The sequence below is a fragment of the Notamacropus eugenii genome, chromosome 5 (assembly GCF_028372415.1).
Source record: "Notamacropus eugenii isolate mMacEug1 chromosome 5, mMacEug1.pri_v2, whole genome shotgun sequence".
NCBI classification, from domain to species: Eukaryota; Metazoa; Chordata; class Mammalia; order Diprotodontia; family Macropodidae; genus Notamacropus; species Notamacropus eugenii.
Window position 1 is genome coordinate 24,811,380 of NC_092876.1, and position 25,852 is coordinate 24,837,231.

At 45.3% G+C, this 25,852-nt stretch overlaps 1 protein-coding gene and 1 pseudogene across 1 annotated transcript; one reads left to right on the plus strand and one right to left on the minus strand.

Moving 5' to 3' along the window:
- Window positions 1–582: 582 nt before the first annotated feature.
- On the minus strand, window positions 583–20,767 carry LOC140503652 (transcription initiation factor TFIID subunit 1-like). Its single transcript, XM_072607801.1, has 24 exons — window positions 20,704–20,767; window positions 19,321–19,538; window positions 18,524–18,700; window positions 17,896–18,271; window positions 17,259–17,426; window positions 16,639–16,763; window positions 15,465–15,572; window positions 14,681–14,836; window positions 12,991–13,164; window positions 11,368–11,472; window positions 10,637–10,837; window positions 10,133–10,274; window positions 9,762–9,892; window positions 9,233–9,307; window positions 8,332–8,460; window positions 7,696–7,815; window positions 6,722–6,903; window positions 5,477–5,715; window positions 5,041–5,197; window positions 3,916–4,081; window positions 3,255–3,460; window positions 2,669–2,804; window positions 1,138–1,725; window positions 583–812 (listed from the first exon to the last, which is right to left on the minus strand). Exons 2-24 carry the CDS (start codon window positions 19,528–19,530, stop codon window positions 669–671), a joined length of 4,215 nt encoding a protein of 1,404 aa, XP_072463902.1. The 5' UTR covers window positions 19,531–19,538; window positions 20,704–20,767; the 3' UTR covers window positions 583–668.
- Window positions 20,275–25,020, plus strand: LOC140507433 (ubiquitin-fold modifier 1 pseudogene; annotated as a pseudogene).
- Window positions 25,021–25,852: the final 832 nt, after the last annotated feature.

Consider the following 25,852-nt stretch of genomic DNA (forward strand, 5'->3'; position numbering starts at 1 on the left):
ACAAATGTTAAAAATAGTTTTCACTTGCAAATGGAAAATAAGATATACAGACAATGGGGTATAGAAATTTATCTTACCCTACAGAAAGTAGAAGGGAAAGGCATAAGAGAACTGGGGGGGGGGGGGGGCAGGGGGGAGGGAATGATAGAAGAGAAGGCAAGTCTTGGAATGGGGGAAGGGAAGAAATGGGGAGAAAATTTGGAACTCAAAATCTTGTGGAAATGAACGTTGAAAACTAAAAATAAATTAACAAAGTCAAAAAAGTGCTGATCTTGATTCCATACAGCTCCTGAGAAAAAATAAAATTAACAGAGACCTCCCTCCTATAGGAAGACCTCAAGGGCTGACTCTAACTTATCTATAACCCCTCACCCCTCACCATTCCTCTAGTCTAGAACTAGAAGACCCTTAGAGAACATGTTACCCAATGCCACTGTCTTAGAGATGGATAGGAAAACTGAAGATCAGAACTGTTTAAAAGTCTAAGGCTTCATGTGTGGAAGATCCAGAACTTAAAATCAGATCCCATGGTCCTAAATAAAATGCTTTTTCCAATACAGCAGGGCTACAAGGTCTCTTCAAAATTACATCTTATCTGCCCTCCACCTGTCAGCATCCTTACATCCCTATATTTCGAGAGGGCAAAACCTTATACTCTTCGCGTTTCTTCATTTATGCAATACTTCCTCTTCCTCTTCCTCTTCATCCTCTTCATCTGTGTCAGAAACTTGGAGATCCTCATACAGAACACTAGCCTGATGCTTCTGGGTCAGGCCTTTTGGGGTTCTGTCCTGAGAAGGAGCCTGGTGTACCTGGGTTGTTGGAAGGGATGATAAAGATTCTATTAGTGATTAGGGACAGGGCACAATCACCAGTTGGATATTTTGGGGGAGGTGAGGCCCAACATGGGGAGGCTTGGGATTTCCCTTCCTCCTCCTATGAATGGGGTTATGGTCTTGGTAATAATCTTCCAATGTTCTTGATTTCCACAACATTCCCTCCCTTTCCAGTTGGGGCCCACTATCTCCATTCCACACTAGAGACAACACTAGGTTCTCCCTCCCACCTAACCCTGAGGAATTTTCCACTTTAAGCCCATGACCCCCAGTGACCATGTTCCTGACCCATGCTACTTACCCCTGTACCTGATTTCCATAGGAGGGCTGGCTGTTTATCTTTGTCCAATGGTGGTCTCTGAAGTGATGTGTCTAGTCCATTCTGAGGAATTTGTTTGGAAACAACTTTGGATTCCTGGGTCAATTCCTGGCCAGACTGGCACAGAGGGTTTTTGAACCTCTTGGACTGATGGCCTGATGAATCTTCAAACAGTGGCTTTGAACATGTTGGGGGATCTTGAGACTGTCTAGCAGGATGGGTCGGATGGCTTGGAAGAACTAAGCCTGCCTTGGGTGGAGGGATTGCTGGTTTCTGAGTCTGGGCCATGAACTCTGGCCTTTTTTGGCAGGGTTCAGTTAAATTTCTGTCTTTCTGCTTGAGACAGTTTTGGAGATTCCAATCTTTATGTTTGGGATATGAGAGGGTTTCAGTTTCGCTCTGAGCTAACTGGACTGGAGGTAGCAGAGTTTTCTGAGGGGATTTGGCTATGAATGGCACAGAAGGACTCTCAGTCTTTTCCAAAGGAACCTGGGGAGACATCATTGAATGAGAAGAAGATGTTGAATGTCCCCTGGATGGAGGGCAAGGAGCAGCAGGCTGGCATGGATGCTGCAGAGAAAATAAATATCACTTGGTTAGGTCTATGAGATGTGACCCATGCCCTATCTCCTTTCTGTTTCCTAGACTATTTGAAGGCTTGGAGGTGGGGAGGGAAGGTTCAGAGTTTGAGTCTCTGGACCAGGTCAGGAATGGAGAAAAGACGCCCTCCCATCTATCAAACGGAATCATGGAATCACTTGACATATTAAGCTACCCAGCACAATTACAGACATTAGCCTAGCTTGGTTTAATCTAGAACACTGGTTTTCAGCGCTGAGTAAAAAGACAAAAAATCCACTTCATTCTTCCCAGCGCTATCATTTCGAACATGGAGAAAAGAAAATGCTGAGAAGGAGCAGCCAATGAATTAGAGCATCTCTATGGAAACTTGTCAACCTCAGATTTGGAATAGGAGACTTACTCCTAAAGATGGGCCAGAAAGTGACAGTCCAGGGTCCCTAGAACCAGCTGATACATTCATCTTACTGTTTATGCTGAGATTTCTTAGAACCTGTTGATTTGGCAGCACTCAAGGACTAAAGGCACTGTGGATGATGTTCCACAAGTGTGAAGGACCTAGCCTGATGAGGGAGGAAAGTGAGTAAAGGCTGGGATCCAACAATGAGGAAGGGTCACACTGTGAGAACTACCTCACCTTATCCTTTCTGGTTCTTAACTGTCAGGGACTCAGTGAGCTCCTCCAGGAGACAGTGAGGAGAAACATGGGGGAATAGGCAGCATTTACATTTCTATAGTGGAACTCAGGAATTTGGGTCAGAATCCTGACCCAATCTCCAAATTTCTCATTTGGGGATCTTGGGTAAATCAATTCCCTCTTCTGGACCTTAGTTCTTCATCTAATAAATGCTCCCAAAGGCACTCCAAGCACAGATAGCTTATGTTCTAAGGAGCCTTCTAGTTCTCCAGCCCCTGGTTCTATGATCAGTCTTACCCGGACACAGCTTAAACTTTCATCAGAATCCACATGCACAGATGGTCTCTTCTGGGGAGGGCTGGACCAGCTCTTCCGGGGCAGGGTCCTTTTCTCAATTCTCACCTTCAGTGTCTCCCTTTGGACCTCACTCATGCTGCAAAAAGCATAGTCATGAGACCCCTTGACCACCCTGAGCTCCCCTCTTGTTCCAAATTTTCCCCCACCCCAACATGATTTCTCCAACTAATTCTGGGTCACTAAACTTCTCCACTATCAACAGTCTGGTATTAAGCCTCTGAGGGGAAGGAGACTGACCTTCATATCCACATTCCAAGCAACACTACACCTTCCCTTCCCATCTAGGATTCTCCTCACCATGCTTTGATGGTCCTTATTCCCAAGTGATTGGAGAGTAGCCCTAGGTCTCTCACAAAGAGACTCAAGCTCCCTGAACTCATGTCCCAGAATCCCATTCCTCTTGTTTGTACTCATGCCCCCCTCCCCCTCACCTTGTGCCCTGATATCTATCTTTAGGTAAACCATTAGGGAGGCCCACAGATGGATTCTAGCCACTTCTCCACTCCCTCTCCCTTGTCCTACTTACGTTTCAAATAGCTTTTTCTTCATGAACAGTTTGGTTTCTTGGACTTTGATAAGAGATTCCTGAGGGAGTCTTTTCGCCAGTTCCTTCTCCTCTTGCTCTTGGGTCATGACTCTGAGCCTGGGGGCCAGGCCCTTGGGTGGACGGTACTTAGGACACATCTTGTTTGTCTTAATGTGTCCATGAGATCCACAGGAACCACATATTAGCTGCAGAAAAAGGTATCAGAGATTGGACCACTTTGATATGTTGCCCTCTCGGAGGTCACAGGTCAGATTAAACTGGTTCATTAGCATCACCCATCATAGATATAAAATTTGGGGGCATTAGAAGTCAGGCTGCTACATAGTAGGTCGAAGTTTAGGCTTGGGAAATGTGGCTTATACCAAGACTCCAACTCCCAGGTAAAATCAGAATTCATGGTGCAAGACCAAGAAGAATAAGTGTAGACCAAGGCTTAGGAGAAAGGCCCAGTGCAGCTGGTCACTTCAATCAGATGTGACCTTCCTACTAAAATAGGGAGAACCCATTCTCCCTCACTGCCTCTGGAAGGGTGATGGTTGAGGACACCCCGGGGGGACCTCTTGAACCTTCATCCTGATATCTGACTCTCACCCAGAATTTTCTGCATTCCCAGAGGACCCAGGACAGTTCCTTTACTTACATTCAATTTGGAGGCCTCTGGCTTGGAAAGCTTCTTTGAGGAAAGGTGTCCCTTCTGCTCCTTCCTTTCCTTCGCTATGCGGATTCGGCGGAGTCTGTCTTGAAGTCTTTTCTTCTCTTTTCGCAATTCCTGCCGCTTCTTCTCATCAGACTGAAAGAACTGCCGGCTGTCCCAGCAAAGAGCCCAGAGGAGGCCCTTCAGAACCTATGTTCCAGGCTTAGCCTAGAGGCTACCTTCTAGGATGCAAGACCTGCCCATAACGCATCTTCAGAACCCGGCAGAGCTATATTCCTTGGGTACCTCCATACCTACCAGACCCATGTGCCTTGTAGCCAGACCTCATGGAACCACAGACCCCTTGGCCTCCCACCCAATCCCTAGACTGCCCCTTCCCTCAAGACTCTAAACCTCCTTATGACCAGTTCAGAGAGGCACAGTGAGCAAAGACTCTCACCCCCTTTTATGAGAAATAAAAGCAAAAAAAATTGGAGTAACTTGCAACAGTTGTGGCCACCCTTCCACTATAATTAACCCCATTATCTCCCCCCATTTTTATTATCATTTCAGTGACGTCCAACTCTCTGTGACCCCATTTGGGGTTTTCTTGGCAAAGATACTGGAGTGGTTTGTCATTTTCTTCTCCCATTCATTTTGCAGATGAGGAAATTGAGGTAAATAGAGTGAAGTGACTTGCCCAGGGTCACACAGCTAGGAAGTGTCTGAGGCCGGATTGGAATTCAGGTCTTCCTGACTCCAGACCCAGAGCTCCATCCACTGAGTCACGCAGTGGCCCTGAATTTTACAGAGGCAGAAATTAAGGTCCAGAGAGGAAACGATTTGCCCAACATTATATAGCAGACCAAAGGTTGCTGTGGAATCCTCTCCCCAAACCATAAAGTCTGGGGTCTTTTGATAACTGAGGATATAACCCTCCTGGGTAAACCTGTAGTCACTCTTGATAAATCTTTTGCTCAAATCAATAAGACTCTCTCCTCCTGACCTCTCCTTTAACATTAGTCAAACCCCCTCTCCCCACACAGCCCCGGCCTACTCTCAGGTGCCTCTCAACACCACCCACCCCCACCTCCATCCTCACCCTACCCTCAGTCATTCCCTTGACCTTACATGGAGTCCTCATCTTTGGTGGTCTTCACATGGATGTATGCTTTGATCACTGCTGGTTCCCGGACTATCTCACTCCGCACGTACTCCTTGCCAGACTCATCAACATACGTTCGATGGATAACCAGTGTTACAGGATTCGAGGTGGCCGAGCCCCGATCTGTGAGCAACAGAAAGAAAGTGAAACATGGAAACAGGTAGAAAATAAAGGATAATGAAGGTGAAAGACAGACAGACAAACAAAGAAAAACGTAGAGAAAAGGAGAGAGAAAAAAGGAAACGCGATGACATTTCAGAGGTGGTTGTAACAAGCTGTGGAATGTTGAACTTTCTATGCAGGAACCTTGTCCTGCTGCAACAAAAGATTTTAGCCATCCCACTTCCCACTTCCCCCATGGACATGGCCCCCTGGCATCCCACGTTTCCCTTTATCACATACCCTGCTTCTCTGTCTTGCCTTTTTCTGGGAGATGAGCACCTCCATCTCTTCTGAGCATCAGCTGCTGAAGTTCCCGACACTCTCGCTTTTCCTTCTGTCTCTTCAGCTTCTGAGGATTAGTCTTACCCTCCAGCAGGTCCTCAATATCACGACACATGCTGTCCATCATGTGCTTATTTTCTTCATCTGATGTGCTGCTGTCTGTATCTGTGGACAGCACATCAGTAGAAGACAGGACCCTGACAGGGACAGAGAAGGGTGGTTGGGTGGACTTGAGAAAGTAGCTTGAGCATCATGCCCCAAATCTGTCCTCCACCCATAAGCAATATACCTTCAGGTCAGATTTTCTGAAAAGCTTTCATCCAGAGGGGAAGATGGAGCAGGCTATAGCATTAGTCAGGCCATCACAGACACACCACAGAAGTATTACAGACTCTAGTGGGGTCCTGTGAGGGCCAAAGCCTAACTCCTAGATATCAGTCTGATCAGTGCCCTTGGGCCCTAGGACCAATCTCTCCCAGCAGGGAACAAAGGCACCTTGGGTCATGCAGGATCCAATGACATAGGTGGGTGGGGGAGAGGGAGAGACAGCCACCCAGAGATGTGCAGAGGGGAGGGAGCAGAAGCTGTGTCACATATGTGATCTTCTGGAACTCTGGGGACACTCAGAGAGACATTCATATTCACAGACACACTTCAGGAACCCCAGAGACCCAGAACTCTCCCCAAAAGAAACAGAGTCACACTCAGTTATCTTCAGAGAGACAGAGGGGAGGCACAGACACTGAGGCATGGGGAGACACAGAAGTCCACCGAGACCCTCCCTAGAGAGATACTGAAATTTTCATTGAGACAGATGCACCCAAAGAGTGCTAGAGACTCAGAAACACAGAAAAACAGTCTGGAAAACACAGCCATAGAGGTATACATAGAAACACACACACACACACAGATGCATCTGGAAAGTCCTGGAGACTTGCGACCACAGAAAAACAGGCTGGGAAACACATGCCGCCATGGAGATATATACAGAAATCCACAGAGACACAGACTCAAGAGATCCTCCCAGGGAGTCATAGAGACACAGCAAGACAAGGCTTGGCGGAAACCCAGAGGTCTTCCCATGAAGGTATGCAGAAAGAGACATGCATTGAGAGGCTCTTCATTTATAGTCCCTTCCTCCGGATCCCCTCCATAGCCCTAGACTCCATCCAGAATTGCTGCCTCCCAACAAATCCCCCATACCTGTTCTGGAGGTCAAAAATTGTTTGGACCTCTTGCTCAAAGCGTCTCTGCTGTTCTGCTGCTAAGGACTGGGACACTCTTGCAAATTTGGTAAGGTCTCTGGAATTGGTCCCTGAGTTTAGCTCCTTAGTAGACAGGGTTCGAACAGCTGCAATCACCTCCCAGCGAGAGAGCTTCTTAATCTGATGGAGAGACATGGGAGAAGACACTCATTCTGAGGTTACCCTGGGAGGGGACCTGCTTGGTGGCGGGTGGCTCCCAATCTTTCCTGAATGCCTCTGGCCCTCTTCTACCTCCTTAACCTCATTCAGACTGCCTGTCCCCTGACCCTTTCATGACTGGAATGGAATCTGGCCACATCTCTAGAGGTGGGAATAATTCTCTTCCCTCAAGCAAGGCATCATCACCACTTTAGACACTAAAGTCTTCATCTCCTCCACCATCTCCCACCTGCCTCTCGCCCACAACTAGAGGCAAGTCATCCCAGGCTCCCAAAATCCACCCATAGCCTTTCCTCCTCACTCTTAACATTTCTTAGAACCGATATGAATGGATGTCCTGGATGCCATTAGAATTTCAGCCACTGGCCCTATAGGATATGGTCATACCTGAGCTGAGATTGGAAGACAGCTCCTTGAATTAGACAGGTGGAAAGGCCTTGAAGACCACATGGCACAGAGGAGGAATGGAGAGTAAAGGAAAGGGGTGCTAAGACATCGGGCCTGACAGGGAGCTGGGGGCCAGATTGTGGAGACCTATAAATGCTTCATCTGAAATTCTGATGAGTGTAGAGGAGTCTTTCCCTGGGTCTGTAGCCCACCAAGAACCTGTAAACGCTAGGTGGCCTGGGCCAGAGACAAGGGGAAAGGGCCTGGCTGAGCCAAGCAGCCTCCTTGCTCCTTACCTCACCAAGGAACAGAGAGAGCCATGGCCCCTATGCCAATGCCTCTCTGACACCAGAGAGACCTACTCACCTCCTCCTCTGAGATCCCAAGTATCCTTAGCAACTTCTGGGCTTTCTTTAGGGTGAGACGTCGAAGGTCTGCATCAGTACCCATTAGCCTCCCTCCTTCCAAGCGGGTTTTGTTCTCCTGCTACAATATCAGACAGTGAGATCCAGACATCTGGGGTATGCCTCAACCACCTGAGGTACCTCCACATCCCCACTAAGTCTCCTTGCATCCTCCTCCAACTCACACCTTCCACACTCACCAGCCCAATAACTCAACATGGCACCATAGCCCACCAGACCCTCTCTACCACTTCAGTTGTTCATCTCTACATGCCTCTCCCCCAAATCCTTCATCCTTCACCCTCTAGTATTTTCTTTCTCAATCTCTTTTCATTCCTCCATCTCCTACCCCCAATCAGTTCATCCTTGATCTCTAGTACCTACCAGTGTCTTTGTTCCATCATCCATACACACCATATTTCTACATCTTCCTCAACCCATCATTCCTCTATTCCAAAGATTTGCTGTGTCCCCTGCCCCCAATCCCACCACCCTTACACCCAATGTCTTCTTCATTCTCTTCACATCTCTCTATCCCTTCCAACTTGATATCTCCCCCTGGCCCATCTTTCCTCTGCCCAAGGCCCATTGAGCTCACCTTGAGTTTGACATAGGAAATGGCCTCCCCACAGCCTGTGGGGTCAGCTGTTCCTCTCACCTCCAGCAGACACTGTCCCTTGGTGGCTGCCAGGAAGGCCCTAGTTGTATTCCATGGGGCAGCCTGGACCTAGTGTTCAAGGTAGAGGAGCCAAGTTAGTCTGAGTGGAGGGCTCAGCGTTGAGTCTCTCCCTTCCCCATCCCTCCAAATTCCCTGCTTTCTCCAAAATGGTGACTTTTCCCAATGTCAACAACCAGTGGCACTTGGCTCAGTGCATGTGTAATGGTAAGGGAAATGGAAGATCTTCCCTACCCCTTAATAACACCATGTGACCTACTTGGAGCTCTGGCCCAGCCCACAACTTGAGTCACATGGAGCTGATGGTGGAAGGAGCTTGCTGAATGGGTAGGGCAGGAAAGGCAGAGCTGGGAGACAGCAGATAGGGCAGAGCAGAGCAGCTAGTAGGAGTGAGAGATGGAGTGATTTTTGTCTAAGGGAGTTTGTGGGGAGGTCTAATGGAGGGAAAGCTTAGGGATGGGCGTGCTCCTTGTATTGATAATGTGTACAGATTTCTTTATTACTATGGTGGATTTGGCTTTCTGGTGTTTGAATAAATGACTTGGTTTCATCTTTGAGGAAGAGAGTTTATATTTTGTGAATTCACCCTGGAAATAGTGGCTGCTGTGGGTATTGCACTGATGTTACAGCATGCCAGACTACTGAAAGCAAGGAGCAGTATTTGAGAGGAAACGGTACTTAGGAATTTAATCTTTATCTCTTCATAGATTCAGTCTTCCTTTGGGAATATCCCAGGATAGAACCTCCCCTCTCCCTCTCAGACCAACAGTTCCAGAAGGTCAGAGTTAAGTCTCCCACTCCAGACCAGGTGACTCATAGTTACCTCATCTTCTAGACACATGCAGTCATCACTGGTCTCCTCTGTGTCCAAGAGAGATACCTCCCCATAGCCAGCATCCTAGAGAAATAAATCCTGTCACAATTCAGTAATTCAATCATTCCATAAGCATTTCAGGCAGTGTGCTTAGCCAAAGACAGATCCGTTCCTTCAAGGAGCTCACAATCACAAAATGGGAGGGTCCTAGGAGTGATGGAGTAGAGAAGGAGGTCCCGTTTGAGCAGGGCTATATTCTCCCCACCCTCAAGATAAAGGGCTACTGAGAGAATCTAAAATGATAGGATCTCAGAGCAGGAAATGTCCCCAGAGGCCAGCCAGTCTGACCTCCTCTTTATACATTAGAGGAAACTGACTCCCATGATTTGTCCAACATCCCAAAGTTATGACACAGTAGAATCAGTCTTCAAACTTAGGGGCCCTGATGCCCAGATCAGCATCATTCCATGACCTCACATTACTTCTCTCAGCTCCTCTCACTCCATGCCCCATTCACCAAGCAAGTGGACATACTCACCTTGAGACGCTGCTGGGCGGCCATCATGCTATATAAAGCGCAGCATTTCTCTGGCGTCAGCATGACCCTCAGCTCGTCTTCACTTGGCAAGCGGAATCCAGCCTTCAGCACCCACCAATTAAAATACATTCCTGAAAGATACAAACACTCACTCTGGGGAGACAGCAGGGACCTTGCTAAGCTTCTATCCTACCTTCATGCCCCCTTCATCATCCTGGCATTTGAGGTCCATCAACATTCCCTCCCTTATCCTCCTGTCTCCCTTGATAGGCCACTTCTAAAGCCTGCCATCTGTCACCTTGCAGCCCTTCTTCTTCTACCCCTGACCATCCCTTCTACCATTCCTGGTCCCTCTGAGTTTGGCCCCTCACCTGTCCGATGGAAATCAGAACACTTAGCGAGCCTCCTTCGAATGCTGCTCTCAGCTAGTCTGGGGAAGGCCTTTCGGATGTACTCCATTCGAATCCTCCGAGGCCTGTGAGGGCTTCTCCAAAACTGCCTATATATAAACACCTGGAGGAGAAAAGAGGAGGGAAAATGAAAGCGGACCTCTGGTCCTCTTGTCCCTTATCCCTGAGGTCAACCCCTAATCTTTAACCCTTGCCTTGCCTTCCTAGCCTGACTTCCTAGGAGCCCACCTCCTTCTCACACCCTAGCCTCTGTGACCTGATTCTGCACTCATGTTCCCATGGCTCCCAGGAATCAGAGTCAGAGCAGGAAAACCCTGAGTCTCACAGACTTTCCAATGTTGAGCCACTGATATTTCTTTGAAAGAACAGAACTGCATGTTGAACCCAGTCCTATACCTGAGACCTCCCTCCTTGTCCAACTCCATACCTCCCACCCACCACCACACACATACATATGCATACTACCTGGAGAAATCCATGGATGTAATTCTTTGCCATTTTTGAGTTGGGGGCTGGAACTTCATCCAGTGGACACTGCTGCCCAACAGTAAACACATCCTTCACTTCCCTCAGAAAGTAACCTGCTTTGGTCACCACAATCAGGAAGTCTGTGTCTGGCATGTGATGGAGGTAGATGGGAGCCCGAAAAAGTTTGTTCTCCAGAGCCTATTGAGAAATGAAAAAGTGTCTTCCACCCACTTTTACAGATTGGCTAACTGATACTCTCATTCACACAATGGACTTTCCAGCCAAACTGGTCCCCTTACAATTCCCCAAAAGGGACCTCCTTTCACTTCCATTCATTTGTATTGTCTGTTGAAGACAGACACAGAGATAGATAGAAACAAAGAAAAGGAAGAGGAATCAGCGGAGACAGGAGAAAGAGAGAAAAAAAACAAAGAAAGAAAGGATGGAAGAAAAAAAGGAAAAGAGATAGAGAGCTACTTTGAGAGATATAGAGTGAGAAGAGAGACAAAAGGAGAGGGAGAGGAAGGGAGGGAGGGAGAAGGGGAAGGAAGAAAGGGGGAGAGAGAGGGAGAAGAGAGAGAGTGAAGGAAAGATAAGCAAAGATAACAGAATTGCAGGAAGAAAGAGGAGAGACAGGAGAGTGGAGATGATGATACAAGACTCAATTCATCTAGCTGCTGGAGTCCTGATTCAGATAGATCTAGGATCAAAAGGGGAAGACATTTTACCTGCAAGAACTGTCCAGCATGGAGTTTCCCCAGGAAGGGTGAGGATGAACAGAATACAAGGTTTCCATATTTGCAGGCAGGAGGCCCAGGGTCCTTCCCAATTTTCTGGAGAAGAGAAAGGAGAAAGTTTCAGCAGGGAACTAGCCCCAGACACTAAGGTGGATGCCCAACTGCCAGGATCCCCTCAAGTCTGCTAATCAATGCTCCACTCAATTCATGTGTCCATTTGTGGTATCTCTTCCAGCATTTCAGTTGAGTCCAACTCTTCATGACCCAATCTGGGGTTTTCTTGGCAAGGATACTGGAGTGGCTTGCCATTTCCTTCTCCAGTTCATTTTACAGATGAGGAAACTGAGGCAAACAGGCTTAAGTGACCTGCCCAACGCCACATAGCTGCTTAAGAGTCTGAGGCCAGATTTGAACTCGGAAAATGAGTCTTCCTGACTCCAGGCCTGGCATTCTATTCACTGCACCTCTTAGCTAGCCATCCCACTTGAGCATTACTGATTATAAAGACATAAGGAGGTCTCTCTGGGAGGGATGAGCCTTGAGGTATGGAAGCATGGGAAAGGAGAGATGCAGAGGAAAGAGAGAGAAATCTGCTCAAAGGAAAGGAGAAGCATTAGGGAGGAGGATGATATCGGACATGGTGATGGTCTGGCTGACTCTAAAGATCTATTCTAGGGAAGTGCGGCAAGGTACCTTGAGAGAAAAGTCAGTGCTGATCTGTGGAGTCCCTGAAGTGCAGGGTACAATAATCACTATGGAATTCAGAGGAGAAACAGTAAACCTTTTCTCCACAAAGTACCAGTAAGTCACTGAGAAGAAATGCCTTCAGAGTTACTACCAGATTAAGAAAATAATAGAATCAGTTTGGACATGGTTGGTGAAGAGGTAAGTTTACATATCATTCTATTCATCTACCTATAATATTTAGAGCACAGAAAATCCAGCTCCATTTAGGACTCAAGGCTTGGGATGAAAATTATGATTCATAAAATTGTGACCAGAAAAGGGAGGGAGGGACAGAGGAAGAAAGTGAGCTAGAGAGGCTGAGGAAGAATGAGAGGGAGACAGAGAGAGAGGGAGGGAGGGAGGGAAAGGAAAGAATGGAAGGAGACAGAGAGGGACTTGAGACAGAGAAGAAAGAGGGAGCATATAGAGAGATAACCAAGAAACAACAAAGGAAAAGAAAAGAAAAAGTAAAAGAACTGATGAGATAACAAGAAGGACTAAGGAAGAAAAAAAGCAGAGAAATGGGAGGCAGAGTCAAGACAGAGGGACAGAGAAAGGGGAATAAGGTACAGAAAGATTGAAATGCATAGAGGGAAGCCAACAGAAAAATATGAACATAGCAACATACCTCCAGAAATGGTTAGACACATTACCTTGGAGAAACACAAAGACAGAGACAGAGAGGAAGGCCCTGCCAGAGCATCTACTGAGCATGGCTACTGAAGTTATCTAAAATACTGAGCCATTTCTGTACTACTGGGCAAAGAAAGAGCATCTCCTCCTACTCTGTGCTTAGGGAGTAAGTAGCCCTGTGTGTCTCCTTCATGACCTGGCAGGGGGCAGACTCACCTTCCCAACCCATCTCCCTGATTGGTAGTTAGGACTTACCCTTTTGTAATAGCTCTGGATCTGGGAGGCCATTCCAACCTGGTTCAAGAATGGTGGATTTTCCTCACTCCACTCAACCAGAATAAGATGTCCATCTAGCCCACTCAAGTCCCGGATTGTTTTCATAAAAAACATGTGACCTCCCCCGGAAGCCTGCAGCTTCTGCTGCCGTTCCTGGGGGAAGAGGCAGGAATACATTAATGCCAGGCAGGTGGCCCCACCTCAAGGTCCTTTCCATAACTTAGAACTCAAAACATGATACTTCAAGGGAAAAAATGGTCATTCGATGATGGAGAGGACTTTCAAGCATTCATGATGAAAAGGCCAGAACTGAATAGAAAATTCGACTTTCAAACGCAAGAATCAAGAGAAACATGAAAAGGTAAACAGGAAATAGAAATCATAAAGGACTTTCTAAAGCTGAACTGTTCACATTCCTACATGGAAAGATAATATTTGTAACTCTTGAGACTTTTCTCAGTATTTGGGTAGGTGGAGAGATTACACACACACACACACACACACACACACACACACACACACACACACACACAGTACAGGTTGAGTTGAATCAGAAGAGATGATATCCATAAAAAAGAATAAAATTAAGGTGTGAGAGAGGAAAATATTGGGAGAAGAAAGGGAGAAATGGAATGGCACAGACTATCACTCATAAAAGAGATAAAAAAATCTTTTTCAATGGAGGACAAAAGGGAGGAGGTGAGAGGGGAAAAGTGAAGCTTACTCTCTTCACATATGGCTTAAGGAGGAAATAACACGCTTACTAAATTTGGTATGAAAATCTATCTTACACTACAGGACAGTAGGGGAGAAGGGGACAAAGTAGGGTGAGGGGGATGATAAAAGGGAGGGCAAATGGGAGACATAGTTACTAGAAGTAAACACTTTTGGGAAGGGATAAAGTCTAATGAGAGAATAGAAAAAAAGGGGGGGAACAGGGTAGGATGGAAGGCAAAACAGTTAGTCTTACAAAACATGCCTATTATGGAAGTCTTTTTCAAAACGACACATGTATAGCATGTACTGAATTGCTTGCCTTCTCAGTGGTGACGGGTGGGGAGGGAGGGAGGGAGAGAAGTTGGAATTCAAAGTATTAGAAACGAATGTTGAGAATTGTCACTGCATAGTACTGGGAAATAAGAGATACAGGTGATGGGTATAGAAATTTATCTTGCCCTACAAGAAAAGAGAGAAGATGGGGATAAGGGAAAGGTGGGGTGTGATAGAAGGGAGGGCACACTGAGGGAAGGGGTAATCAGAATGCAAGGTGTTATGGGGTGGAGGAAGGGGAGAGATGGGGAGAAAAATTGGAACTCAAAATTTTGTGGAAATGTATGTTGAAATCTAAAAATAAATAAATAAATAAAACAAAAAAAAAGTACTCAAAGCATGGAACCATACAAGTTTATCAATATAACATTGCCTTGAGACCACCAAGTCCACGCCCCCTTAATATATGCTATTTTACATATAAGAAACCTGTGGACCAGGGTGGCCCAAGGGGATTGTCCCAAGTCCCACAATAAAACAGGGACAGAGCTAGGTATCCTGACTTCCACCTTCTCACTCAGGGCAGGGCATCTCCTCTGCCTTTCTACCTAGCATTTTTGACCCCAAAATGAGATCTCAGAAAAATATGAGGACAGATCAGAGGACTTACAGGTCTTACCTGGGCTTTCTTTCGGATGTGATGGATTGAATCGTGAATAGGGTAGGGCCCTCTGCCCAGCCTCCTGAGTGGGGGTCGATGAAACATGCGGAGTTGTTCAACTCCCATGTGGGTAGGAAAGAGTCTGGGATGTAGCTTTAGTGCTGGTATTGAATGCTAGAAAAATGAGATCAGAGTTAAGAGAGCCTTCCCCATGACCACTGGGGGTCTCCTCCTCTTCAGACTGTCCAGCCTTGGGCTTGGAATCCAAAGATGATTCTGGCCACCGACTGCTCTATTTCCCTCCCTCCTCCCCCCCATCTGTCTCTCTCTCTCTGATTCTGGATCTCTGGTTTTGTCTCTTTGTCTCTCTGTTTCTTCTAATTAGCCTAGTTGAGCCTGTTGTTTTCGGTTTTGCCTCTGCCCCTATAGCCCCATCTTTATCGGTCTCTTCTTTTGTCTGTGTTCCCATCCCCCTATCTGGCTTTGTGCGTTTCCCTCTCCCTTGACCTTTCTATTTCTATCTTTGCATTTGTCTCTATTGTAGTATCCCTCACCATGTCTCTCTATCTCTGTCTTTGTTGGGGGGGAGGGGCGGGGAAGGAAGTCCCTTTCTTCTTTCTTTCTTTCTTTTTTTTTTTGTCTTCAGGGAATCTGGGATTGACCTTTGGATTCCAAGTCTGGCTCCTCCCACTCAGAGACACAACTTGGCACAGACTACACTCTGATGGTCTTCCCTGGAAAAGTTCTTGGACCAATATAAGAAAGATGGCGGGGGAATGAGAAAAATATCTGGTAATCTCACCTGGATTATAGGGACTCTGAAGGAAACTTGGAGCCCATGCTGCTGGGGGAAATAAAATTCATCATTGGACAGGTTCCAGGGGTCCTTGGCTTTCAGTTGAACTGGATTCTGGGAAGAGACAACAGGATGACAATAGAATAAGCAAAAAAGACCTTGAGATTAATCTGAACCCTCAGGCATTGCAATGGCCAATCCCCAGAAGGGGAGAGATAGAAATGAACTTCCTTCCTTCTGTGGAGAAGCAGGGTCCTGTGGGCCTCTCAGGATGTATACAGTGTCCGCTACAGTACCTTTGTCACAGAATCTCAGAGTTGCAGGAGACCTCAGACATTATCAAGTCACAAACATCCGTGAGCAAGGATCCCCTTTCCAAAATGCCCAACAAGAAGGCATCTGATTTCTGCTAAAAGATACCCTAGTGATGATAAACCCAATCCACTTTGGGGTACCAAATTGTTAGGACACTTAACCTGACATTAACCCTACATTTGTCTCTCTACACCTTTTATCCATGGCTCCTACATCTGTCCTTTGTAGCAAAGCAGAATAATAGTTAATGATTGCTTAAGTATTTCTGTGTGAATGTATATGTGTGTGATGGGGGATGGGTAGAAATGAAAAAGCAGAAGAAAAAGAAGGAGAAGGAAGAGAAGGAAAAGGAGAAGGAGAAGAAAAAGAAAAAAGGAGGAAGAGGAAGAGAGAGATAGAGTCATCCCAACCTTGGTAAGCTAGAAGCATCCAGGAGGATGACAGTGATGGGAGGGCACTTCTGGAAAGTAGATTCTAAGAGAGTCAGTTGGTGGGATCTACTGATGTGTAGCTAGGGAAGACTTCTGAAGGGCTGGCCTGTGAGTAGGGGTTAGTGTTGTTCTGCTTGACCACAAAGGGCACAACTGAGACTGGTGAGTGAAAGTTGCAGACGGGTGGGTTTAGACTTTATGGAAGGAAAGAATCTCCAACAAAGGAGCTTTTTTTTTTGTCTCTCAGGAGATGATGAGTTTTTGTCTCTTGAGAGGTCTTCCCATAAAAGGCTGAATGAGCAAGAACACCTTGTGTGTGTGGTAGGGATGGATCAGCTAGCTAATTTCAGGACTCTTCTAGCTCAGATTCCTTCCTTCAGCTATCACTCAGTAGTAACCCCCTCCTGAAATCCTTGGAGCCCCAACACACCCACCTGCTCAGCCTCATCCTCTCCCATGATGCCACATCCTAGCATGACTTGGCTTCTCTTTGAAGATTCCTTCTGAGTCAATGGTTCAGGAGCTGGACTCTCTACTTCCACAGGCTCTTTGATATTAACTGTGAAAAAAGAAGAGGTCAAGGGATGATAGATTTATACCTGGCCAGGATTTGAGCAAGGTGACTGCCAGAATTTGAGACTATGTCTTCTAGACTTTCCTCTGTTGCCTCTTGAGCTAGGTGACTCAATCTTGGGAGCTCAGGGAGTTCTCCCTAGTACCTAAACACATAATCTCTCCATCTTACAATGAGAACTGGAAGGACCTCTAAAAGACATCTATGGCAACCTATAGCCCATGAACACAACCCAGGCAAATGGTCATTTAGACTCTGCTTGAAAAGCAGAGTAATAGGGAGCCCACTATCATCAAAGAGATCCCCATAATGCCTTTTTGCCCTGAACTCATTCCCCACCACAATCATTTCCCCAGGACCCAGAACCACATTAGCCAGTTTGGAGGTATGTCAAGGTTCTTCTAGGATTCCCACAACTTCCCCTTCCTGCTCTCACTGATGCAAGTAAGGCAATGGAGCTAAATCATAAAAAATTCATACCCAGCAGGAGGTTCTCATCATCTTCATCAATGGTAAGGACTGGAGGATACAGTGGTTTGGGCATGGCTTGAGCATCCCAAATAATGTTGTCTTCCCATCGGCCATAGACGAGGTCTTCACTCTCTGGGATGAAAATTGACCCACCAGGCTGAGAAGGGTCATGGACACCTGCAGAGCGAGCAAAGAGTGGGGTGAAAGTCAGGATAACTAGATTAGGGTCAGCTCCAACAAGACCTAGGATCTAATCATCCAGCCCTATCACCAATCTCATACCTATTACTATTCTCTCACCTTTTTTCCCAACACATTCTCATACCTGTTTCCCTACCCATATTTATCCCTACCCAAGACTCTGTCTCCAAACCGACCCCATCTCCATCTCCATGCCCATCTACTCCTATCTCCATCTCCAACTCTATCCCCATGACCATCTCTAATTTCATCTCCTCCTTCATCTCCACCTTTACCCCATCCCCATTTGTATTATCATATCGAGTTTCAGCTCCATCTCTATGTCAACATTTCTTCCCCTCTTCATCCCAATCACTATACCCACATCCATCCCTATTGCCATGAACCAAACCTATTCCCCCTCCCCCATTTCCACCATTTCCCAGTTTTTCCAGGACTCTCTGACCTGTTTTGAGCAATCTGCTCTTTTCACAGGGAATCCACCCTGCCTGAGATACTTTCTGGGCATCAGGGAAGCACCCTTGGATGTCTCTGTTATCCCAGATTATGTCATCTTCCCAGGACTTCTGTGTGACCATCAGGAAGTTTTCATCCTTCAGCAAGGGCTGGTCTATTTGGGTTGTCTCCTCCTCCTCTGGTGACTTTTCTTTAAGTTGAAATCCATAATCAAAACCTCTCCCATGGGGAGGGACATCCAGCATGTCATACCAAAGCTTGGCAGGGCCATAACGCCATGGGGCCACCTCCTCTGAGGGAGGGTCCTGGGAGCAGTCAGACAATTGAGAGCCAGTCTGTGGAGCCACTGGAGCCATCATTTTTGTCTAGGGTGAAACAGAGGGTGTGAATTAGGTTTGGGAACAGAGATAAAACTTTGGAGAGGGAATGGTTTGGCAAAAGGACTAAGAGTGGGAACAGAAAATAGAAGTGGGAGTGGGGATGATGGTGGTGTCAACCTGAATGGAGGGAGACTTGGGGGTGCTTACAATGATGGGCTGTTTGGGGACTGACATGGTATTTGGACTTGATAATGTAATTGGAATGGAAATTTCCCTCCCCCTCCATTACATCATTACCTCATCATCTGTTAGGCATTCCTCAGGGCCTGGTGGCCTTACTATCTGGGAGCCCCCTCGGGTAGATTCTGAGGCACACTGTCCCTTCTGTTGTTTCCTCCTTCTCATTCTCCTTCTGACTTTCTCCCACACAGATGGTGCCTTCTGGGACTCAAACAGTCGGAGGAAACGAAGAGTCTGGAACAGAAAATGGAAAGGTGGGAAAGGGACCTCTCCCATCAGAGTGGCCAGGTGGGACTCAGATAAAAAAGAATCTGCTCTCTTCATCTCCCACCCACCTTCCTTTCAAGACTTAGATACTGAGCCTAAATGGGTTATCTAGCCCATTCTTTTCAGGAGTCTGCCTGGGATCTCTCTTGGTCAGATGAGCTCAGCCAGAAGGCAAAGAGAGGGAGAAGTGAAGAGGACTGGACCTCTGGTTGACCTTGGAGGGTTATCCCCAAGGGGCTTCTGCTACTCAAAGTGACGGGAAGGAAGAAGGTGGCTCTCCCCAGCCCCAGCAGCTCACATGCTCCCTTGGCTCCTGTTGCTGCAAAAATTCACCAGGACTTCAGATGTCTGCAAGGTTCCTCAAGAAAGCTGATCCTCTGCATGTCCATGAGTCTCTGTCTCTGTCTCTATTTTCCTAACCCAGGGTCCTTCTATTTACCCAGCTCTAGACTTCATCTGTTTTGGTATGTCTGCTTCTCTGGTGTCTTCTCTGGGGCTGTCGCAATGGCTGGGTGCTGGCTTCTGTTAGGATTTCAGCCCCTGTGGCTTCTCCTCCCCTGCTGTTCCCTGCATGGGGGCCCACCTACCTTTCCATGCCTAAATTGTGGCCAGAGCTCTGTGACTGTAGGCATGCTGCTGCCTCTTGGGCTGACTCCCCCGGGATCCCCATGCTCCTGTCCATTCTCCTTGTGTGTCTTCTCCTCCTCATCATCAGAGCTGCTGGAATCCACAGATGAGTCCTCCAGAGAAGAGGTATCACTGTCTTTGGAGAGGAGGGCCATGTCTTCTTTCTCCATTTGGGATCCTGAATTAAAGAAAGATCTTGGGCTGGGGTTCCCCATGCCCTACCATGGCTCACCCTTTACCAGGAAGACAGGTTCAAGGTGTTCCTTTCCCACATCTAGTAGAAAAGAAGCACCATGAAGGCAGGGATTATTTCAGCTTCCTCTTTATCCTCAGAGATAAGGTCTCTGAGATGACAGTGACTTCAATGAATGATGGGAGAATGCAACTGTATTCCCACCTCTCCTCGGATTCCCTGCTCACTCATCCCTGTTTCCTATCACAGCCTGAGTCCTGGAGGTTGGCTCTCAGACCACAGAAGGTCACTACCCTCAGTGAGGGTGAGGCAAGTCAGCACTGACTCAGCCCCAAAGAAGGAGCCCCTGAAACAGACTTTCACATTTAGTCAGTCAACAAACATTTATCACCTTCCTTCCCAAATGTCCTGGGGTCTGCTTTCGGTCACCTAGTTTTTTTTATGAATTTCTGCCCTTTAACAAGATAGATCTTAAAGTCCTTGTGACTGGGTTTGAGTGTGGGATCATAGACTTTAGATCAGAAAGGATTTAGAAATGATGTGGTCTCACTCACCATTTTACAGAATGAGGAAACTCTGAGGAATGGGAAATGATTTGCCCAAGGTCACACAGGGGTTGACAAAGACTTGGGAAGACAAGACTTCAGGGGGCAGCCATGGTGGGATGGACAAACAGGGAAAGGGATGGGGAGCTTGTTTTCAGCTCTCTTCCCCCTGCCCTATGCACCAGGACCCAGCAGGTAAGTCCTCCTGTGGGAAGCTCCCCTGCCTTCCCTAGTCCCCAAGGCTCCTTGGAAGCCCCACCCCAAGGCTCGAATTTTTCTCTTGCACAGCCATAGGACCAGTCCCCCTTAAAGCATTCAGACCCAGCTCCCATTCCCTAGAAACTGAGGTCAGATCTGGGCCCACACTGAGGGATCTCTAAAGACCTGCCTTGGTAGAGAGGGCTCTGTTTGGGAGAATAGAAGAGTTCCCATGGGCCCTGCCCCCCTCCCCCTCTCAAATCTCTTCCATTCCCTGGGCCTCAATTTCCTCAAATGTAACATTTGCAATATGGACACATAGGTTAAGTGAGTTTGGGGGTCTTAAAAGTCTTTCCCACCCCCCTCCACAATCAGCATTTTCTTGTAGGGAACCTTGGAGAACTAACCTGCAACTCTGACCACGTGTAGAGGAAATCAAGAGATGGGAAGCCTTCAGCTCTGGAGAATTCTGCAGGACAGAATAATTGACATCAAATTAGATTTACTCCAAACCTTCCTTTTATAACTTAATGCTCAGGGAGGGTTCACACCTCTACAGAATGACAAGGGTTTGGCCCTTCATTCTCAGAGATGAGAACTCACTCAGAATTCATGCAAGACCCTGGGGGCTCATTCAATCCAACCCTCCCTGGCAGTGGAAGTCATACAGGGTAAGGGTCAAGTCAAAATCAAGCAGCAAGGGTCCTCCTAGACCATTCTAGAACACCATCATCATTTCTAAAAACCAATTTTCATTCCTCTGTTTTTTGCGCCTAGATAGTACAATGTATAGGCCCAGAGTCAGGAAGACCTGAGTCCATTTCCAGCTTCAGACATGTATTAGCTGGACAAGTCACTTAACTGCTCTTTGCCTCATTTTCCTCAACTGTAAAAGGAGGATAATAACAGCATCTATTTTGCAGGGTTGTCATGAGGATTAAATGAAATAATATTTGTAAAGCATTTAGCATGTAATAAATGCTACATACACTTATTCTCTTTACCTTCTCCCTCCTCTCCCCACCAATATCTGTCTCGTCCCTCCCCAGCTAGAGAGCCATCGTAAAAAACAAACAATGAGAGGAAATTATCATTATATTATCATTCTTTTACAAATCAGCTATTATGGGCAGGTAGAAATTTGACTTGTTAATGGTAAATGTACTTATTTTCTCCTTTATGTCTCTATGTAATCACTTTTTACTGTATCAACTGCACAGTCAGTTATTCTGATATTGACTAATCTTACATATTATGGACTTTGATACGTGAGTGATGAGCAATTATGGGAACAGAGATTCTTTTAATTAATTAAATAGGTAACATTTAATATTTTAATATATAGTTAAATACAAATTGATGTTTGTACTTACAAAAAACTGGGTAGGTCTCACAACTAACTGTTTAATTAATGAGAAAGAAGTCCCAATTTTCTTTAAAAGTAGAGAACTATCCAAACATATCCAGGCATTGCCTTAGAACTTGAGATACTGAGAATTAACATGGCAATGAGTCGAGTATGAGCCTAGTACATGATCACCCACATACACTACATGTGAATGTGTTCCTTCCTACAAGCCTAGTACTCTATTGCCCTACCTAGCTGTTCCTACAAAACCTTAGCCACTCAACAAATTCCCAGAAAATTAGAATGGACAATTTCCTCCCATAATCAAGGTAAACAAATAGCATTCTACAAAGAAGGAGGAAGGCAGTAAAGGAGTTATTCTTATTCTTATCTGAATGACCAAACGAAGGTAGAAGACATACACACAGACTTTCATATATATAAATATATTTCCCAAAAAGGAGAATCAAGAGGGAAAGGAGAGAGGGAATAAGAGGGAGGGTAGATTAAGGGAAGTACTAGTCTTCCAAAAACATATTTTAACTCACTATATACAAAAAATGTTTATAGCAGCTCTCTTTGTGATAACAAAATTAAAAGTCTCAAAATGAAGGACATGACCATAAGTTGAGGAATGTCTGAATATATCATGAATGTGAAGGTGATGGAGTACTAATGCGCTTCACATTAAAAAATGAGGAAATAGTTTCCAAAAGACATGGAAAGTCTTATATGAACTGATACATAACGACATGTTTCTGTGAGCTCCTGGAGGGAGTAGGGGGTGTCTTTTTCTTCTTTTTATATACCTAGCACTTAGCACAGTTTCTGACACTTAGTAGGTGCTTAATAAATGCTTAAGAAGTCTTACCAAATCAGCTCCTGATTCCTACTCAGTGAACTCCAGTAGCTCTTTGTCACCCCCAAGATTAAATAGAAAATTTCTTTGGCATCCAAAGCCCTTCACAGTCTGACCTCTCCTACCTTTTCAATCTTCTTACACCTTATTCCCCTCCTCCTCCCACCATTTCTTCTATGATCAAGTGACACTAACTCTGATGTGCCTCACACAAGACATATCTCCCAGTTCTATGCATTTTCACTGGCTGTTCCCTTTGCCTGTAATTCTCCCCATCATCCTCACCTTCCAGATTCTGGCTTTCTTTCTTCAGCTAAAATCCTAATTATCCAAGAAGTCATAATAAAGGGGATTAGACTCTCTACTCTCAAGTATTATGAATCCCTATATTAATTCTTCAAATGTTGTTGCTTTCATTTGGAGAGTGTACTTCCTATTTCTTATTCATCCCAATAAATATTATGTATTTTAACTATTTTTGTACAGAGTGCAAGTGGTTGGTTGTTAAAGACAGATAGTTCACTAACTTCTAACTCTAAACCAAATGTCTGAAAATATTCCAGAAGCACTTACTATGAACTGACTAGACTCCCCTGAGGGTTTTCAGCTCCCATGCACTGTGGACAACAACCCAACCCCTTCCCAGGGTCTGTGAGTCAGACCCTAGATCCCTTTGACAGACTCAGAGGCATAGAGTGGCTACCCTCCTGACCTAAGTACCTGCAAGCATAGCTGTATGGCCATGGACCAGAAGGAATTCTTGATCTTTGTCCTGAGAGACCAAGGGAGATGAGAGCAATCATTATGGATGATCCACAGCTGGTCCTTCAGTAATGACAGAGCATATCTCCTACCCAATGGAGGATCTCAGCTCATTAGACCATCTTCCTCATAAATGAGCAGAGTCCTCATGTTAACTGCCCAGTGCAGAAATGATGTGAACCTCTCCTAAATCCACCTGAAGCTGATTCCATTAGCCTCCTGCCATAAAGACAGTGAGATATTTGTAAATGCAACATGGCACCTACTATACACTTGTCGTGTTCATCCTTCATTTTTGAAAACCATGCCATCAGAAAAATGATGACATGACTTGCCCTTGACTTTGTTTTGAGTGAGGGAGAGCTGTGCAAGGGCACCAGCCTCACCTTCTCCTCCCAGCCATATACTATGCAGTTAATAAATGCTTGCTCTTTTTCTCTTTCTTGTTACCCATTGTCTTGACTTCCGCCTTGCCACTGAATTTTGATGACTCTGGAGGAGAAAGGCTGTTGACTGCACAGCTCTCCTTCACTTAAATCCAAATCAAGACATCACCCTCATGATGTCACTGGTCCTCTTGGAAAATGAAAGACCACCACCAACACCAACAATTGTATAACCTAGCATTCTGTTTCTAGGTCTGTCTGTACATTCCAGACTGAATCTTCACTGATTGGTTCTATAAGTAAGCACAGCTAGCTATTCCAATACTTAGCCAACAATAGATTTTACCTTCCCAGGAGAGTCTTTCAGTTACTTTCTGAAAGGCACTCACTCATCAAGAATTAACGTACAGCACTTTTCCCTGAGAAATGAGAGACACACTAACCGTGAGAGAGTTTCTTTGCTCTAGATAGGCAGGTCCTCTTCCTTCAGACAAGGGAAGGGTTGCTAGTCCAGTCACTCTTTCCTTCTGCCTCAAACTCTGTGAAGCAAAAGTTCATTTATAGATGCAAAAACCAATGGCTACTAACTTATTTTGTTTCCAGTTGTTTTTTCCCACCACAAAAGTGTGGCAAGGAATATTTTGGTACATTGGGTCTTTATTCTGTCTTTGAAATCACAGACCTGTACGTGTTGCAGGGGATGTCTGGGGTGGTGAGAATGGACATTTAGTAACTTTCTTGCAATAAGTTAAATTGTTTTTCCTAAGGGCTGAACAAAGCCATAGCTCCACCCAGAGAGAATTAGTTACTGTTTTCCAACAACTTTTCTAACATTCACTATGTTGACTCTTCTTTCATTTTCACCAATTTGCAGGCATGAAGGGAAATGTAGCAGGGAACACGTGAAACCTCCTAGAGAGAGGAAAGGGAGCCCGCAAAGAACTGAGCAGGTGGAGGGATCCTAGCACCGCTGCCAGGCTCCCTAAAGTCCAGCCCCAGCCTCACTGTGTCAAAAGTTTCTTTTCAGATCACGCTGTCCTCGAACCCGCACCTGCCACAAAAAGTACTCAGTGTTCCCTCCCGAAAATGCTCCTTTCACAGCAGTCTTAAAGTTTGCTGCAGAAGAATTTAAAGCTCCTGCAGCATTAAGTGCTAGAATTACAAATAATGAAATAGGAATATATCTGCACAGACTAAAGGGAATATTTCCCTAAAGCATGGCTCAGAAAGACCAATAATTCCTAGAGATCGCGTAGGGAGTTTTTCATTTCTGCAGAATGGAAATTTACCATCATCTTTGCGAATAAACACTGATATTTATTTTGTAATATTGCATTCAGACTACACAATTTTATGTACCTACTCTTAGAAGCACACTGACCCTTTATGTTAAGGAAGGAATACATCCCGTGAATAAGAAAGAAGCCCACTTCGCCTCTGCTACCTCACTACATATGAAAGGAGTTTTGATTTCGTTTTAAAATAGAAAATTGGTATTACTGAGAACTAATTCTTTACCAGTAAAATAATAAAATGAAAATTTCTTGTTTAAAATGATGTGTCAGCCATAGATTAAATTATTTGTATGAGTTACAAATAAGAATTGCCAGAGAACATGGAAAGAGGTGAATAAATGTGTATTTTACATACAATTTAAGATAAGAATAACAGATGAATTGATTAACACATAAATATTTGTGTTTATTGTCATTTTGGGTTTTCTAGGTTTCAGCTGACTTCAGTATTTCATTTGGATTTCCAGTTAACTCAGAAGTACCATCAGCTGAATAATATGAACTTATTCTAATTATGGAAAATGACATCTTACACTAGGTAGTCTACTTAAGTTCCTGTAGAATTGAATGGTTAGTAGTGGAAATTTAAATATATCTACTGCTGAGTTATATCCCTACATGAGTATATTCTAAGAACTCTCATGAAATCATGATCTTTTGATGTGATTCATTCCTCACTGAAATCTGAAAGGGAATGAATTCCATTGAGAAGACACAGCTCCACATTATGGAAGTGCCATAATCTACCCTTTAGTATATTGAACTCAAAGTTCAAGGGGGCTGGCAGGGGGAAAGGAGACAGTTTAAGCATGATGATCACTGTTTAGAAAAGAAAGAAAGAAGCAAGGCATACAAGAATAAGAAGTCACATCTCAGTGACTCACAAAATCCAGAAGGATTGAGAAT

Coding starts and splice junctions, on each gene's coding strand:
- LOC140503652 (XM_072607801.1), bottom strand. CDS start 19,530: ATGGAGAAAGAAGACATGGCCCTCCTCTCCAAAGACAGTGATACCTCT. Junction 17,427..17,895: donor GAGCAGATTGCTCAAAACAG/GTCAGAGAGTCC, acceptor CTCGCTCTGCAG/GTGTCCATGACCCTTCTCAG. Junction 8,461..9,232: donor GCATGTGTCTAGAAGATGAG/GTAACTATGAGT, acceptor CTTGAACACTAG/GTCCAGGCTGCCCCATGGAA.